A 14,861-nucleotide genomic window follows, 5' to 3' on the forward strand; every position below is an offset into this window, starting at 1 on the left:
ACAGAAAATGAGCCATCAATAGGCCCGTATTTACAAAACAGCGCACAAAACTCGGTGTTATTGATCGTTTGATCCACGAAGACGCGCCCCACCATTCTTCTGCTAATGTTTGAGTGTTATCGGTACACGCTAAATGATCCATGAGTACACACGCACACTACAATAATGCCGCTCGGATTGCTCGGATCGAACTCCCCGCACCCCGCGCGACCGAGACCAAAACATGGTAGGGCGCGTCCGAGTCCGAGTGGATGAAACGATCTACAGTATAGATTCTCTCCTGTGATATTGAAATGTCATATTACCTGTAAAATCGATTGAGTTATCGACTAAAGCCCGGTCGCCGAGCACGTAGAATTTCGTCCAATGACCCCAAGCTACCCATACCTACTATTACCCGTGTAATTGTATTGCTGTCGCGCTCGCACACTCACTGCGGCCGCCCGTCGCACAGTCGCGACAGCAATATAATTACGCGCGAGCGATAAGGATGGGTAGCTTGAGGTCATTGGACGAAATTCTATCTGCTCGGCGACTGGACTTTAACTTTTTTTTTTTTTTTTTTTTTTTTATGTGATAGGAGGCAAACGAGCAGACGGATCACCTGATGGTAAGCAATTGCCGTCGCCCATGTACACCATGTAAACTAATGAATATTTACCGTTTATATCGCGTTGTTTTCAGCTTGTTCAACACATGTGTTACTTATAATATTTTTTGTCTTTTCCAGGACGATTCCAACGACTGGGTGTGGGAATGGAGTAGCAGACCTGACCAGCTGCCTCCTAAGTGAGTGAATTACATTTTTATTTTCATTATGCCTTCTTATAACTTAAGTTTCATTATGCCTTACTCTTTCTGCATGACCCGTGGTTGACTGGCAGAGACTGCCATCCGGCATTAAGTCCGCTACAGTGCATTGTTTGTATGTGTGCTAAAAGTTTAAATAAATAAATATAATTTGCGTCTATTATAGCCAGTGCCAAGTAAATTATAATTTCTCTTGCTTTTAATTTTAATACTCGCATCAAATAAATACTTTCTTTAGAATCTTTCTTTCTTTCTAATTTGTGATTAAAAATCATGCAATAAATGATATTTATTGAATGATAGATGACGTCCTTTTGCTTTCTTTGAGATTGGGTAAAGATGTAATACTTTATTATGACCTCACGTGGGTTTCTTGAGAGAGTTTGACTGAGAAGCGGGTAGAGCTATTTACTTAAATACCTACTATGGTAGTTTATGACGAATATGATCATGGTATTCATGGTGATGATGACGATTATTGACTGTAGTCTAGTGGTAAGACCACCTGCTTCAGACGCAGAGGTCCTGAGTTCGATTCTCAGTGAGGGCAGATTTTTCTGTTTGGTTTGGTTGGCTGTAGGGCTTGTTCTAAGTCCGCCTGGCTAGCTACCACCATCTTACCTAAGTCTGTCGCCATAACAACAATGTTAACAGCATCGTTGTGTTCCGGCAGTTAGAGGTAAGATAGGTTGAGGATTCCGGGTGAAGCTCGCTTCCACCTTCGGCCTGATCATCACTTACCATCAGGTGAGATACAGGCCAAGAGCTTTCTCGTGGTGGATATAAAAAAAGTGCTTCTTCTATTGACCTATTGCTTAGCTCGCGTCAAAGTAAAACTAAGAATTATTTTCTATTTGTAATACCTTGTAAAAGATGGACAATAGTAACTGAGCTCCTTGCGCTGCTTCTCAGCACTGGTCCATTTATTGTTCCGAAGCAGTGGTAGGGTTAAAATAATGTTGACACGTGTAAAAGCGCTTTTTAAAAGCCTATTTGCAGAAATTAAACGACTTTTTTGACTTTGTCTCCAGGGATTGGCGGTTCAAGCACCCTCAAAGCGCACGCGGACCGCCCTCAGCCACTTCGTCCATCGAAGTGTTGGAGCAGCAGTTAGTCGCTCCTAATGCTCAACAGGTGGGTCCTAGGTTCAGTGTCTATCGGTGACAAGAAAAATGAGAAGATGGTGAGGGAGGTGACTTCGAAATTCTTGTTATGATTGGGTAGAAGAGTAAAATAGGGCACGGCCCGTTTGTTTCAGCCAAATGACGTCCACTGTTGGACAAAGGCCTTCTCCCTCAAGGATTCCCACAACTACCGGTCCTGCGCTGCATTCAGACACCTCCCGCAACCTTCACCAGATCGTCGGTCCACCTAGTGGGGGGGCTGTCCAGTGTCCACACTACGTCTTCCGGCTCGTGATCGCTACTTGAGAACTTTCCTGCCCCAACGGCCATCAGCAATTTATTTATTTAAAGATAATAAATTGATCCACATTGTTAGGAAAGTTGGGTTCAGAGTCTATAAGATGTATTTTAAAAAAAACTGAGAAGAATGGCGAGGTCCGAACCTAAAAAGTGACTTCGCAATTCTGGTTTCGATTAGCATAATTAATTTAGGTAGAAAGAAAAAATATTTATCATCATAAAACACTTAAGTTGGCTGCTTGAACCAAGTTCTGGGTCTTACCCTACAATATGCTATAGGGTGAAACCCAGAGCTAGTCATTATAATCACCGCCACCTAACTACCTAGAACCTTAATTTCGAACTCCTATGTCCTTCTGATTAATTTCGTTGCGGGTTTACTGATAGTTTAACTATCCCCCGGGACAAACTTGACCTTCACTGGTTGGGTTATTGGCGGACAAGCTGTAGATCCTGGCTACACAGGAGGTGGGAACGAGAGGTGGGAATAGTCCCGTAACTACCTAGCATATGTCAATGTAAAGAATGGCCCAATTAAGGCTGAGTTTCACCACCTTACTTTAACTGTAAATATAACACTAACCAGCGTTTTTTGTATGGAGATTGACAGACTTTGACGTTTGTCCCCGCTAAATTAACATTGATAACTATTGTTTTCAGAACCATTGCCTCTCCGTGCGTCGCACGTGCCTGTTCAGCCGCGGCGCCATCGCGGCTGTGCTCGTCACCAACATCGTCTCCTTGCTGCTCGGAGCTGGCATCGGGTGAGTGGACCTTTTAAATAACCTTGAGCGGGTGAGAAATGTCTGAATTGTAGGTGAGATAGCCCTGAGTGGAGGATGAAATTTCATGAAATGGCCCCGAGTGGGGGATGAAATAGCTCCTAGTGGTGGGATGAAATAGGGGTTGAAATAGCCCCGAGGTGGGAGTGAAGCAGTGGTGGGTGAAATAGACCCGAGTGGTGGGATAAAAGAGTTCCTTGTGGGGGTTGAATAACCCCGAGTGGGGGATGAATTTGTCTGAGGGAGGGATAAAATGGCCCTGAGTGGGGGGGGGGGGGTGAAATTAGCCCCGTGGGGGGGTGTAGTCCCGTGGGGGGTGAAATTAGCCCCGTGAGGGGAAGAAAACAGCCCCGAATGGGGGATGAAATTGCTCCGAGTGGGGGAGGGGTGAAATTAGGCCCGTGGGGGAGGGTGAAATTAGTCCCGTGGGGGGTGAAATTAGCCCCGTGGGGGGGAGAAAATAGCCCCGAATGGGGGATTAAATTGCTCCTAGTGGGGGATGAAATTGCTCTAAGTGTGAGGTTTAGGGTGACCTGTGGTCCTAGGGTGAAAATAGCCTAGACACTACGGTAAAATTAGTCTGCACCCTAGAGCGAACTAAGAACTGCCTCCGTGCGTCGCACGTGCCTGTTCAGCCGCGGCGCCATCGCGGCTGTGCTCGTCACCAACATCGTCTCCTTGCTGCTCGGAGCGGGCATCGGGTGAGTGAGAATAGCCCCGACTGGGGGGTAAAAAGGCTCCGAGTGGGGGGTGATTAATAGCACCGAGCGGGGGATGAAGATGAAATAGCGTCTAGTGGGGGGGTGAAACTAGACCCCAGTGGTGGGTGAAATAGGCCCAAGTGGGGGTGAAATAGCCCCTAGTGGGTAATGAAATAGCCCCAGGGGGGAATAGCCCCGCGTGGTGGGTGAAACAGACACGGGTGGGGATGAAAATAGCCCCGAAAGGGGGATGAAATTGCTCCGAGTGGAGGATGAAATTGCTGTGAGTGGGGAATAAAAATTGCCCCGAGTCGGGCATGATATAGCTCCTAGTGAGGGATGAAATTGCTCCGAGTTGGGGATGAAATAGCCCTGAGTAGGGGTTGAAATAGCCCCGAGTGGGGGGTTAAATAGCCCCTAAAGGCGGGTGAAATAGCCTCGGGTGGGGGGATCTCATAGCTCCGAGTGGAGGATGAAATAGCTCAGAGTGGGAGGGTGAAACCAGCTCCGAGTGGGGGATGAAATAGCTCCTAGTGGTGGGTGAAATAGTCCCGAGTGGTGGGTGGTTAATAGCACCGAACGGGGGATGAAGATAAAATAGCGTCTAGTGGGGGTGAAATAGCCCCGAGTTGGGGGTAAAATTGCCCCTAGTGGGGGATTAAATTGCTCCTAGTGGGAGATATAAAATTTCCCCAACCCTTTCAAGTATCATTTTTTTATAAAAATACTGAAAACTATTTTTTTTCCAGGGTCTGGCTAAGCAAGAAAGGTATGCTGCCGCCCAGACTGATCGTTCTTAACTGAACGCATCCAAGACTGCGGGCGCGGCACACCCGGTCGTCTGTCCATCGGGTGACGATGGCACACGGACAAGGAACGTAATACACGCGAAAACTGCTGCTGAAATTTGAACTCTACGCCGTTGATATAACGTTCAGAATTGAATGACTTGTAGAATAGAAACTACAGGGATGAAACTGCTGCAAATATATTTTGAACTCTACGCCGTTGACATAAGGCTCAGAATTGATTGTCTTGCGATACACAACAGGGACGAAAACTGTTGTTAATACATTTTGAACTCAAGTAACGTTTAAAATTGGTTTTCTTGAGTTGAACTAAGATCTATTCAAGTAATAATGTTTCAAGTTTAGCTCAAAATATACAGTTTTTGTATGAATTTCTGAATATTATAGTTTCCAGCAAAAATGGCACCTTTTACAGATGTACAGTCAGCCTCAAATATTTCGTGACACCAAGTAGCCAACAAGTTCGCAACACGCTTGGGTTTTCGCGAATGAAAGATCCGCTAGATGGCGGGACGTGGATGGGGTCTGACTGCTGCGTGATTGGTGGATTTTGACATATCTGTCAATGTCATGTCAAAAATAACCAATCATGCAGAATTTGGACCTCGCGTCTACGTATTGCCATCTGGTGGATTTTTCATTCGCGTAAACCCTCATTGGAATAAGGTTGTGTTGTTAATTTGGCCACTTTGGGTGTCACGAATTATTTGACGCTGACTGAACTGTAACTTTTTCATTTCTTTTCTCAAATGCCTTAAGAATATTGGATCAATTTATTTAAAAAAATGCTTTATTTCAAATATTTATACAAAAAAGTCTGTGAACTGTGTTATGTCGCGCCCTTATAATGTTAGTATGTATTGTTAACATTAACAATTGAAGAGCAAAGTAAGTAAATAACATAATCCCCTCATTTTTGAAGTTAAAAATATATTTATTTTGAACTCTTATCACTTTTGAATAAAGATGTTTTTAAATATCTAGCTCGGTAAAAAGCGAGCCAAGTTCTTCAATCGTTAATGTTACGGAGATGTTAGCGAGTCGGAAATATTATAATAAAAAAAAAACTAAAAAAAACAATGTATTGTAGATGTAGACCATTTTGTATTTTTAATACTTGCATCTTTCAATCTCTTACCTTCGCGACTATTAGACTCGAAGTATACTTTAGGCTTAAGTCTATAAGGTCTTTTTTTGAATAAAAATAAACAGGTATATAGAAAAAAGACTTAAGACTTTTTTAAATTAGGCTTAAGACTAAAACTTATATAAGTCTTCGTTTTAATTTAGGCTCAAGTCTTGAAAGTCTTTATGCGTCGATACAAACCGCGAATATCTAAATATTTTTTTATATAATGCCTAGTCTAAGTATATGAATTTTACTTTGATTCTTGTCACTTATTAATATAATATTTAATTTATATAGTGACAGTTTTTAATGCGAAATGGCTCTAAAAACATGCACTTTCTAACTCAATCATCAATCATCAACAGCCCTTTACAGTCCACTGCTGGACTATGAGCCTCCTCCACTATAGTGGAGGGTTTTGCCATAATTCCCACGCTTGGCAGGCGGGTTGGGAACGCAGTTTAAAAGATTGATGTTTTTCAGAGAGCGCTGCTGCCCGTTCTCTGTTTGATGTATGGACCCTAAGTCGCCTCTAACTGACTGTTTAATATGAAAGTCAGTGTCAAATAGTTCGTAACACCCAAAGTAGCCAAAACTTCGCAACACGTCTTTGTTACAATTGGAATAAGGTTGTGTTCTCAACTTTTTGGCCACTTTGGGTTACTGTACTGTATAAAGTATGAAAAATTGCTTGAAATTCCAGATTTTTTTTGTCTTTCGTAATTTTTCTCTATGTAGAATCATAGAGACCTGCCTTTTGTAAGTTCTTTAGAGTCATTTCGGTTTTTACATGGTGATTATTGAATGGTATAGTTTGGTGAAAAGGGTGTTTATTGTTGAAAACCTGTGGTTTAAAATGAAAAAAAAAAAATATCTTGAACCTAACTTAGACATACCACTGGCCTTATCTTAACGTACACTATAGAAGAAAACTAACGTATTTTCTAGGAATATACGATTGAATATTCACCATGTAACTAAAGTAGATTTTGTATCTTTAAAATCCTAAGTATACTGTCCTAAAATGTGATTGTCCATATCAGATATTCCAAAGGAAGGTGGATTCGATGTTGTAATGCCAAACTTTGCATTCTATGTATATTTTAATCCTCATCATCAGGAAATTTAGTTTCCACTGCAGGATTTACTCTAATTTACCAGAGGCATATGGGCATTTGGCCTATTTTTTTCATAACTACATCTCTATTTGAGTTTCTCTAACTTTCTTCTTAAGACTTTTTGTTTCCTAAAACCAAATGTTTAGAATTTTAAGGCGCACGGTAGTGCACCAAGCCAAGTTCGGCGTTACAACTACAAAATTCGCCAGAACCACGTATCCACACATTGTCACACTGTGATGTTTTATATATATACATGAAAATTTTATATGTTTATAAAGCTGGGAGCATTGTATTAGAGAATTGTAGCGGGAAGTATCTCGATTGATTTTTTTTGGTTAATTCTTTTTGTTTAACTATTTTTTATAAAAAATGGAGAAGATAGAAATGGAGAACATTGTTTTTCTGATTTATTTGTGATAAATTTTTGTAGATTCAAACGTAGTAGAAATTGTTAGCGAAAAAGTTATTTTTTCACAAAATGACGAATTTCTTCAATTGATTTGAGACTTTTTGCCGTTTTTATAAAGTTAAATATCAATTGAGCTCTATCGTTTTGTAGTGAATCGCTGCGCTAGCGACCATTTTATGAAAAATGGATAATTAATATTTTTTTATGTTTATAAGTACGTAAAAATGGTGTTTTAATTTCTTTTTCCAAATAATCTGAATATCTTCAAATATACCATAAGTGGTAATATAATATTTAGTTAAGAGTCCGCTAGCTTTTTATTTTATTTTTGAATAAAATTTTGTTGGTATAATTATGTAATAGCCACACGGGTGTATTATTTATTCACCAAAACACTTATTCATAAAAATCAAAACAGTTTTGTTAACAAATTTTGCGTCTCCTTCTGCTTCATTAAGATGAAAAGAGAGAATATTGTTTGATTTAAAATGATGTTGCAAAAGTGTTTTGATTTTTATGAATAAGGGGCTTAGTTTGAAGCATTACTTCTAATTATTTATTCAGTTGTGTTCGTGTGACTATTATTATAATTAATGTGCTACAATGTTACAAAATACTAGCTTCTTCTGGGGAAAATATACAATTTCTGCAGTTTTTTTCTACTAAACCTAAACAAAACTTACTAATTTCGCTTTCTATTAAGCTTTATTCATATAACGATGGTTGTAGTAATTTTCAAATTACAGTACCATATTTGCAGTCATTTTAACAGTTTTCTCTCAAGAAAAATCTAAAGAATTTTCCACCGTAACAAAATTAACAAAATAAGCAACTTGGCTTGTTTTTTGCTCAAAAAGTGAACTCGGAAGTTAGTATTTTGTAAAATGTTGGCGAAAATGATACACTTCGTTTCGACGGTGATGTAAATAATTTACATGTTTCACGTGTCATTTTATTCACTAAGATAAGTGCTTAAAATATAAGAATATGCATTTTATGAAAAAGCTTGTTTTATTTATTCACACAAAAATTATTCCGTTCCACAAAAACGTCAAAAATGCGATTGGTTGATTTTCGTCGACCAAGAACATTCGGTGAGAATACACTTAATGTATACTACTGATTCTACACAGTCAAGACGAGAAAACAAAGAGGTAGAAATATACAAAAGATGCGACACAATTAAGGCGGTCTTATCGCTATAAAGCGATCTCTTTCAGACAACCGAAATCGCTTAGCAAAATTATCAAGCGGTGGTGGTGGTACCAATCCCTCAAACAGGTTTCTCCACGGTTTCTCAATGTTTTGGAATAAAATTATAAATTGAAATAGCAGCAAATTATAATTAAATATTTATAATAGCAAATTATAATAAAATAATTATAATAGCAAATTATAGCAGTGCCTCTTGCACTCCGAGTATCCACGGAAGACCAGCGTCGTGGTGTCTTACGACACCTCGACATGATGCTGAGTGGATACCGTTTCGGTGACACGCACATTACCTACTCCGTGCCTACTCTCTTTACTTTTGTTAAATATTTTGATTTGTGTCGCTGAATAAAATATTTCATTTTCATTTTTTTTTTTCATTTTCAAATATATTTTTTGTCAAACACCAAAATCATTTTTCAATTTAAAATAAAAAAAGAACACCGTAAGTAGCTTTCTTAAGTTGGCAGCATTGCAAGTCTTTTCAATAACATAACAAGTAACGTTACTATTAACGATTCGTTTGTATCGAACTATCCCCGCAAACGCAGTACACGCACGCCAAACAAAAAAAATATATGTCACCTGTCAAAAAGTTCATGGCGGACGGGCGATTGGTTGGGACCCAAACATTGAGCACGTTTGATTTTACATAATTTCGTATTAGTCCACTCCAGAGTCACATGCTATCAGTTGTTGCGTGCTAGACGCAATCATCGCCCCGCAATGTCCACGGTGGAGTCGGACTGCTTCACGATCGGGAGTATAGTGGCCACTAAAACATGTTACAACGAAGAGATTGAAGGGGAAGTGTTGGCTTTCGATCCTCAAACTAAAATGCTGATACTGAAGTGTCCGTCTTCCAGCGGGAACCCGAAACGCCACGACGTGAATATCGTGAACCTGTCTCTGGTAAGCGACGTGCAAATCAAGAAAGAGGTGACTTCGACCCCGGACCCGCCACAATCTCTGAACCTGAACAGGCTTAACACTAGGGTCAGAAATTCAATTGAAAATAAGCGGAGATTAGTAAGTACACTCTATTTTTATCTAATTTTGCCCTATTTTACTTAGTTGTGTATAAAAAATGATGAAATAGTTGCCAATATTGACACTGCTTTCCCTTGCACATTTAGCATTGTAACAAAAATACCACGAATTTGCTATTCGCATCTAGCCTCATACAGTAAAAATACCACGAAACAGTGATTCGTATCTAGTTTCAAATCATAAGTATAGATAACATTTTTGTTGAAGAATGCAGTTATCTAAATGTATTTGATATTTAAATTTTACATGGTATGTATTATGTATGTCATCTAACTTCAACTTTATCAGCTTTTTTTAACTTGCTATTGGGATTGATAAAAATTCTAGTTAACTTAAGTAAATCTGTGCATTTACTGTAAAATAAACTCAATAATAACTCTAAACACTCGACATTGGCAAAACCAGTGTGCTTCAATCAAATTCACACCATTGAAGCCATTAGACAGAATAATAATAGCTAATTTGTTAATGATTGTCACATATTGGGACAGCTAAAGTTTGTTATCTCGAATAATAATGCATAAAGTATACATTGTGGTGGCTCGCTACTGTTAGTTTTTCAAAAGTTTTGATAGACATTAAATTATTGTTATGCATGTTATACAGGGTGTCCCAGAATGGATAAATCAAACTGCTAGGGGAGGTAGCTCTACTAATGTACATTATCCCTAAAAAATATGAAAAAAATAAAGCGCATAAGGACACAAAAAAAATTGTTTATGTTCGTTTATCTGTAAACAAACTTTTGAAAATAATGACCAGATTTTGAGTTTAGAGCATTTTATTTAAAAAAATATCCGAACTAAAAATATAATATTTTTCATATTTTTTAGGGATAGTACATTAGTAGAGCTACCTCCCCTAGCAGTTTGATTCACCCATTCTGGGACACCATGTATGCATGAAAACATACACACACAAGTAAAGCTCACTCACCTTCATGAGTTGCAAGAACTATACTTGGTCAAAGACTAGCATTAGAGTAGGCGCACACCGTTGATTTTTCGTCGGCCGATAGTTTAGTCGGGCAGTTGATCAGTATGGGCATGTATGGGAGTGCGCACACTACGCCGATTCGATTTGGCCGATTCTTCATACAAATTAAAATCGGGCACAACTATCGGCCAGCTAAAAATCAACGGTGTGCGCCTACTCTTATCTAACTACAAGGTGTTTGATTTATTCACTCCAGGTGTCAGCGCTATCAGCATGCTTGGACCCGGAGGGCCAGCGGTTGTTCCTGGCGATCGCGCGGCTCATCGATGACGTCACCTGGGTCGGACAGAACATCCGGGTGTACAATGAGGTCACCATCACACCCCCTTACAAGGCAAGCGTTGAACTTTTATTTTTTTCCTAACACAGAGTCCATCACCGGGGAACCAGACGCAGGTTAGCGTACCTTCCCTAAATTGATCACAAGCTCGCAGTAAGCATTTCTGTGACTCTTTTATAATTCGAACAGCTAGGGACTGGAATTCGCTGCCTGCTGCTGTCTTTCCCGAACACTATCATCATCATCATCATCATCATCATCATCATTTCAGCCATAGGACATCCACTGCTGAACATAGGCCTCCCCCCATGCTTTCCATGTTGATCGATTGGTAGCGGCCTGCGTCCAGCGCTTCCCTGCTACCTTTATGATGTCGTCGGTCCACCTTGTAGATGGACGTCCCACGCTGCGTTTTCCGGTACGCGGCCTCCATTCCAGAACCTTTCTGCCCCATCGGCCGTCAGGACACGATAACTATAATCCAGGCTTATTCAAGGCGAAAGTGAATAGGCACCTACAGGGCAGATAATGTACTATTTGCAATTACTAATAATCCCGCCAACCCCTCGTGGTAAGCTAAATATGTTACGAATGGGTTCACCATGATGGTCGACCGGTGGTGGGGATCGAACTCGCGTTCCTCGGATCACAATTGAAGGGGTGAGTGGACAAAGGTCTTAACTAACAAAATGAGTGTTTGAAAATGTTAATCTGTTCATACCACATTTGAATCCTGAAATGTATGAATGCTTGTCACATAACACCTTTGCAGCTTTGTTAAGGTTTGACACGTAACAAAATTGCGTGTTTTGAGCTCATTAGTCGATTTTATCATCACTTAAAGCCTATGTTCATGCAAAAAAGTCGATTCTTCGGTTTTGTCAGATAACACCTTTGTCCACTCACCCCTTCAATTATGTATATGTTTTTTTAGAATTTTTGACAGTGTACTTACAAAATTTCTCTATCGTTTACAGGTAGAAAACGTTATAGGCGAGCCGGAATCCAAACCGTATAACTACATAAGGAAATTCGTCGAGAAGCATTGGCGCGAGCCCAGAGACCACGCCGCGGCCAACTCCAGCCAGCATCAGTAGATATCGTTGGGATATGTCTCTGGTAAAGCCACACTCGATCAGAGATGCCTAAAGTCCGGTCGCCGAGCAGAAAGTATTTCGTCCAATGACCCCAGGCTACCCATCCTTATCGCTCGCACGTAATTATATTGCTGTCGCGTCTGTGCGACGGGCGGCCGCAGTGAGTGTGCGAGCGATAAGGATGGGTAGCTTGGGGTCATTGGACGAAAGTCTATCTGCTCGGCGACCGGATTTTAGTCCGATTTTTATTAGTGCTGGGTTGCTATAGTCTATCCTAACCCAAAACCGTCCGTCAACTGTCAAATCACTAACCCCCTTATTAGTAAAAAGTTACACCCAGGATGAACACTGGATTAAAATTACATTTCCATATTAAATGACAATTTAAACCAGAGTTCAACTAGGGTGTAACTTTTATTAATAAGGGGAAATATGTTTTTGGTCAAATTATCTACAGTTTTTGTTTTTACATTTTCATATTGTTAACTATACAATTTAAAAGTGTAAATGCATTGAAAATGATTTGAGTGGTCGAAAACAGATTGTAATTTTACAGTTAAAATACGGATTTCGATTAGGATTGATTATAGCAAGCTGGCTTAAGTCAGTAAATATGAAATTTCGTTTTCTTATTTTGTTTTTGACCAGAAATGGTCCACGCAGTAACCTAAAATTACAGAGGTGTCTACTATTAAGAAAATGGCTGCAAATATAAGTACTGCTGACTTAATACAAATTGGACTATAAACAGTGACGATTTTCAGATAGTCTTGATATTATCTTGGCAGCAGACTTGGCCAATAATAAACTTGGCAAAGCTAGACTTGGTCGTGACCAAGTATCAAAAGTAAGAGTCAAAATTCGATTACTATCAGAAAATTGAACAAATTCCTAGTAAATCCGGTGTGGCTTTATGAATAGTCAGTACTAGAATTTACCGACTAGCTTTGTCCGACTTTCACTGCAAAAAACATTTCAAGTATGATTATACACATACTAGGTTAAAAAGCTAGTTGAAGATACTACTGCTGATATTACAGATATTTAGCTCAACTTTATTGTTTACCTCATATCTATATATTGCAGAAAACTTATTACTTACTCCTACCATTTAGAATTTAAAGTATTCTGAACTCCACTTTTATTTGGTTTTTAAAACTCAAGTATAATCCACCAGAGATATACGGTCGTATTCACAAACGATGCTTGCTTAAGTGACGTAGCAAATCGAACGCACAGCGTTGAATAGAGCTCTGTGATTGGTTCGTGTGTCACCCTGTGCGGCGCACTGTGAGACCTCATAGTAATGTTTGTGAATACGGGCGTAAGTATCAACAGATATTCACCATAAGTCGTCTAAAATACGTTGTGTAAGCATACATTACAATACAAAATCTGTTTTTTTAGATAGGCCCATTTCAGGGTTCCAGACAACATATGGGCTGGTACTGAGAATCTCAGTCACTTTTCTCACCTATTTTTGTTTATTTCATTGTCAGCGTCAAATAGTTCGTGACCCAAAAAAATCGCAACACGTCTTTGTTACAATGAGGGTTTTCGCGTATGAAACATCCGCCAGATGGCAATACGTAGACGCGAGGTCCAAATGCTGCATGATTGGTTATTTTTGACATGACATTGACAGATATGTCAAAATCCACCAATCACGCAGCAGTCAGACCCCACATCCACGTCCCGCCATCTAGCGGATCTTTCATACGCGAAAACCCTCATTGGAATAAGGTTGAACTATTTGACGCTGACTGTACGAGCTAGACTAATAAAAATCATGCGTTCTTGTCATAATATGAAGTCCGATCTTATATTTTCTTATATTTTTTTCCAAAAAAATTACTTCAACAATATGAAACCTGAAATGTATAGATCTTGAGGTAACATATTTATATATTGTTTTACAATGTAAAGTAACAAAACTAAACACTTTTCCAAATAAAATCAAATATACAAGCATCAACACATAACATACAAAAATTGTATTCAATTCCAATGCAACGTGGTTCGAATCTGTATTCTTTACATTGTGAAATGTATTAAATCCAAATAAATTTAAGAGGGTATATTATGGTGAACAATACATTTTGTCTGATATTGAACTACTATTATATCAATACCTATCAGTTTTAATTCGAGTTGTATGGCCTAAAAATAAATATTCAAATTTTTTTTCACACATACTTCAGAAATAAAAGAAAACTAAAATTATTTGTTTAAAGGAATTCACTAACAGACAGAATGTATGTAAAAAAAAAAAAGACAGAAAATTTTGGTTGGTAATCATGTTTTAAAGTTATTTTCACGTTATCAAAAATAACATCCAAAAATATCCATTTTTACCTACATTTCCAAACAAATTCTTTTATTTATGAATGTCTTGTATGTATGAGAAAATATGTCACAATTTTTTGGTTTAAACAATAGTATAAAGCATATTTTTTTCTTAAACAATGAAATTTTAGACTGGTATATCCAATTGTTTTTGTTTTGTTTATTGGAACTCCAAATTTTATTGTACTGGCAACACTTAGTTTGGTATTGCCATGGTGTATTGGGAAATAATGAAATGAAATTGACTTTTTTAAAATTTTCGAACATATAAATTAAATTAACAGTGAAATACATCGTGGTGATATTTTTATCAAGTGACAAAAATTTGGAGTTTTTTTGTATGTGTAGTGGATAGCATACTATTTATATGATGTTGGATTAAGAAACTGTAGCGTCTTACAGTTACAGGATGAGTGCCGACGATTTGTATGGGATAGTTAGTGTACGAAACCAAACCCAATGATAGTCGTAATAACACTGATTTATTTCACATAACACAATTATTTATAAAATGATAGAATAGCAGAAGTACGAACGTACGTGACGTATAAAAGTGTGCATAATTGCTATTTCTAAGTGACCTAGATTAGGTATGTCGTTGACATTAACATAATATGTGCGGTAACCCGTACATCCTGCCACTCTAAAAGAAGGACAAAGTCAAAAATTTTATCATAAATGTAAAATAAAGTAAC

General features: G+C 38.7%; 2 protein-coding genes across 4 annotated transcripts in view; both read left to right on the forward strand.

Moving 5' to 3' along the window:
* Positions 1–8,189, forward strand: part of LOC135085306 (BCL2/adenovirus E1B 19 kDa protein-interacting protein 3) — a 63,315-nt gene extending 55,126 nt beyond the window's left edge. For all 3 annotated transcript variants that reach the window (XM_063980093.1, XM_063980094.1, XM_063980095.1), the window contains 4 exons: positions 731–789; positions 1,842–1,944; positions 2,895–2,998; positions 4,467–8,189. In XM_063980093.1, the coding sequence (XP_063836163.1) occupies positions 731–789; positions 1,842–1,944; positions 2,895–2,998; positions 4,467–4,521 (321 nt within the window). In that variant the 3' untranslated portion in view covers positions 4,522–8,189. The remainder of the gene's footprint in view (positions 1–730; positions 790–1,841; positions 1,945–2,894; positions 2,999–4,466) is intronic.
* A 794-nt stretch (positions 8,190–8,983) lies between these two features.
* Positions 8,984–14,033, forward strand: LOC135085307 (protein LSM12). Its single transcript, XM_063980096.1, has 3 exons — positions 8,984–9,426; positions 10,640–10,777; positions 11,701–14,033. Exons 1-3 carry the CDS (start codon positions 9,124–9,126, stop codon positions 11,818–11,820), a joined length of 561 nt encoding a protein of 186 aa, XP_063836166.1. The 5' UTR covers positions 8,984–9,123; the 3' UTR covers positions 11,821–14,033.
* The last annotated feature ends 828 nt before the right edge of the window (positions 14,034–14,861 follow it).

Source organism: Ostrinia nubilalis, chromosome 28 (assembly GCF_963855985.1).
Source record: "Ostrinia nubilalis chromosome 28, ilOstNubi1.1, whole genome shotgun sequence".
Taxonomy (NCBI): Eukaryota; Metazoa; Arthropoda; class Insecta; order Lepidoptera; family Crambidae; genus Ostrinia; species Ostrinia nubilalis.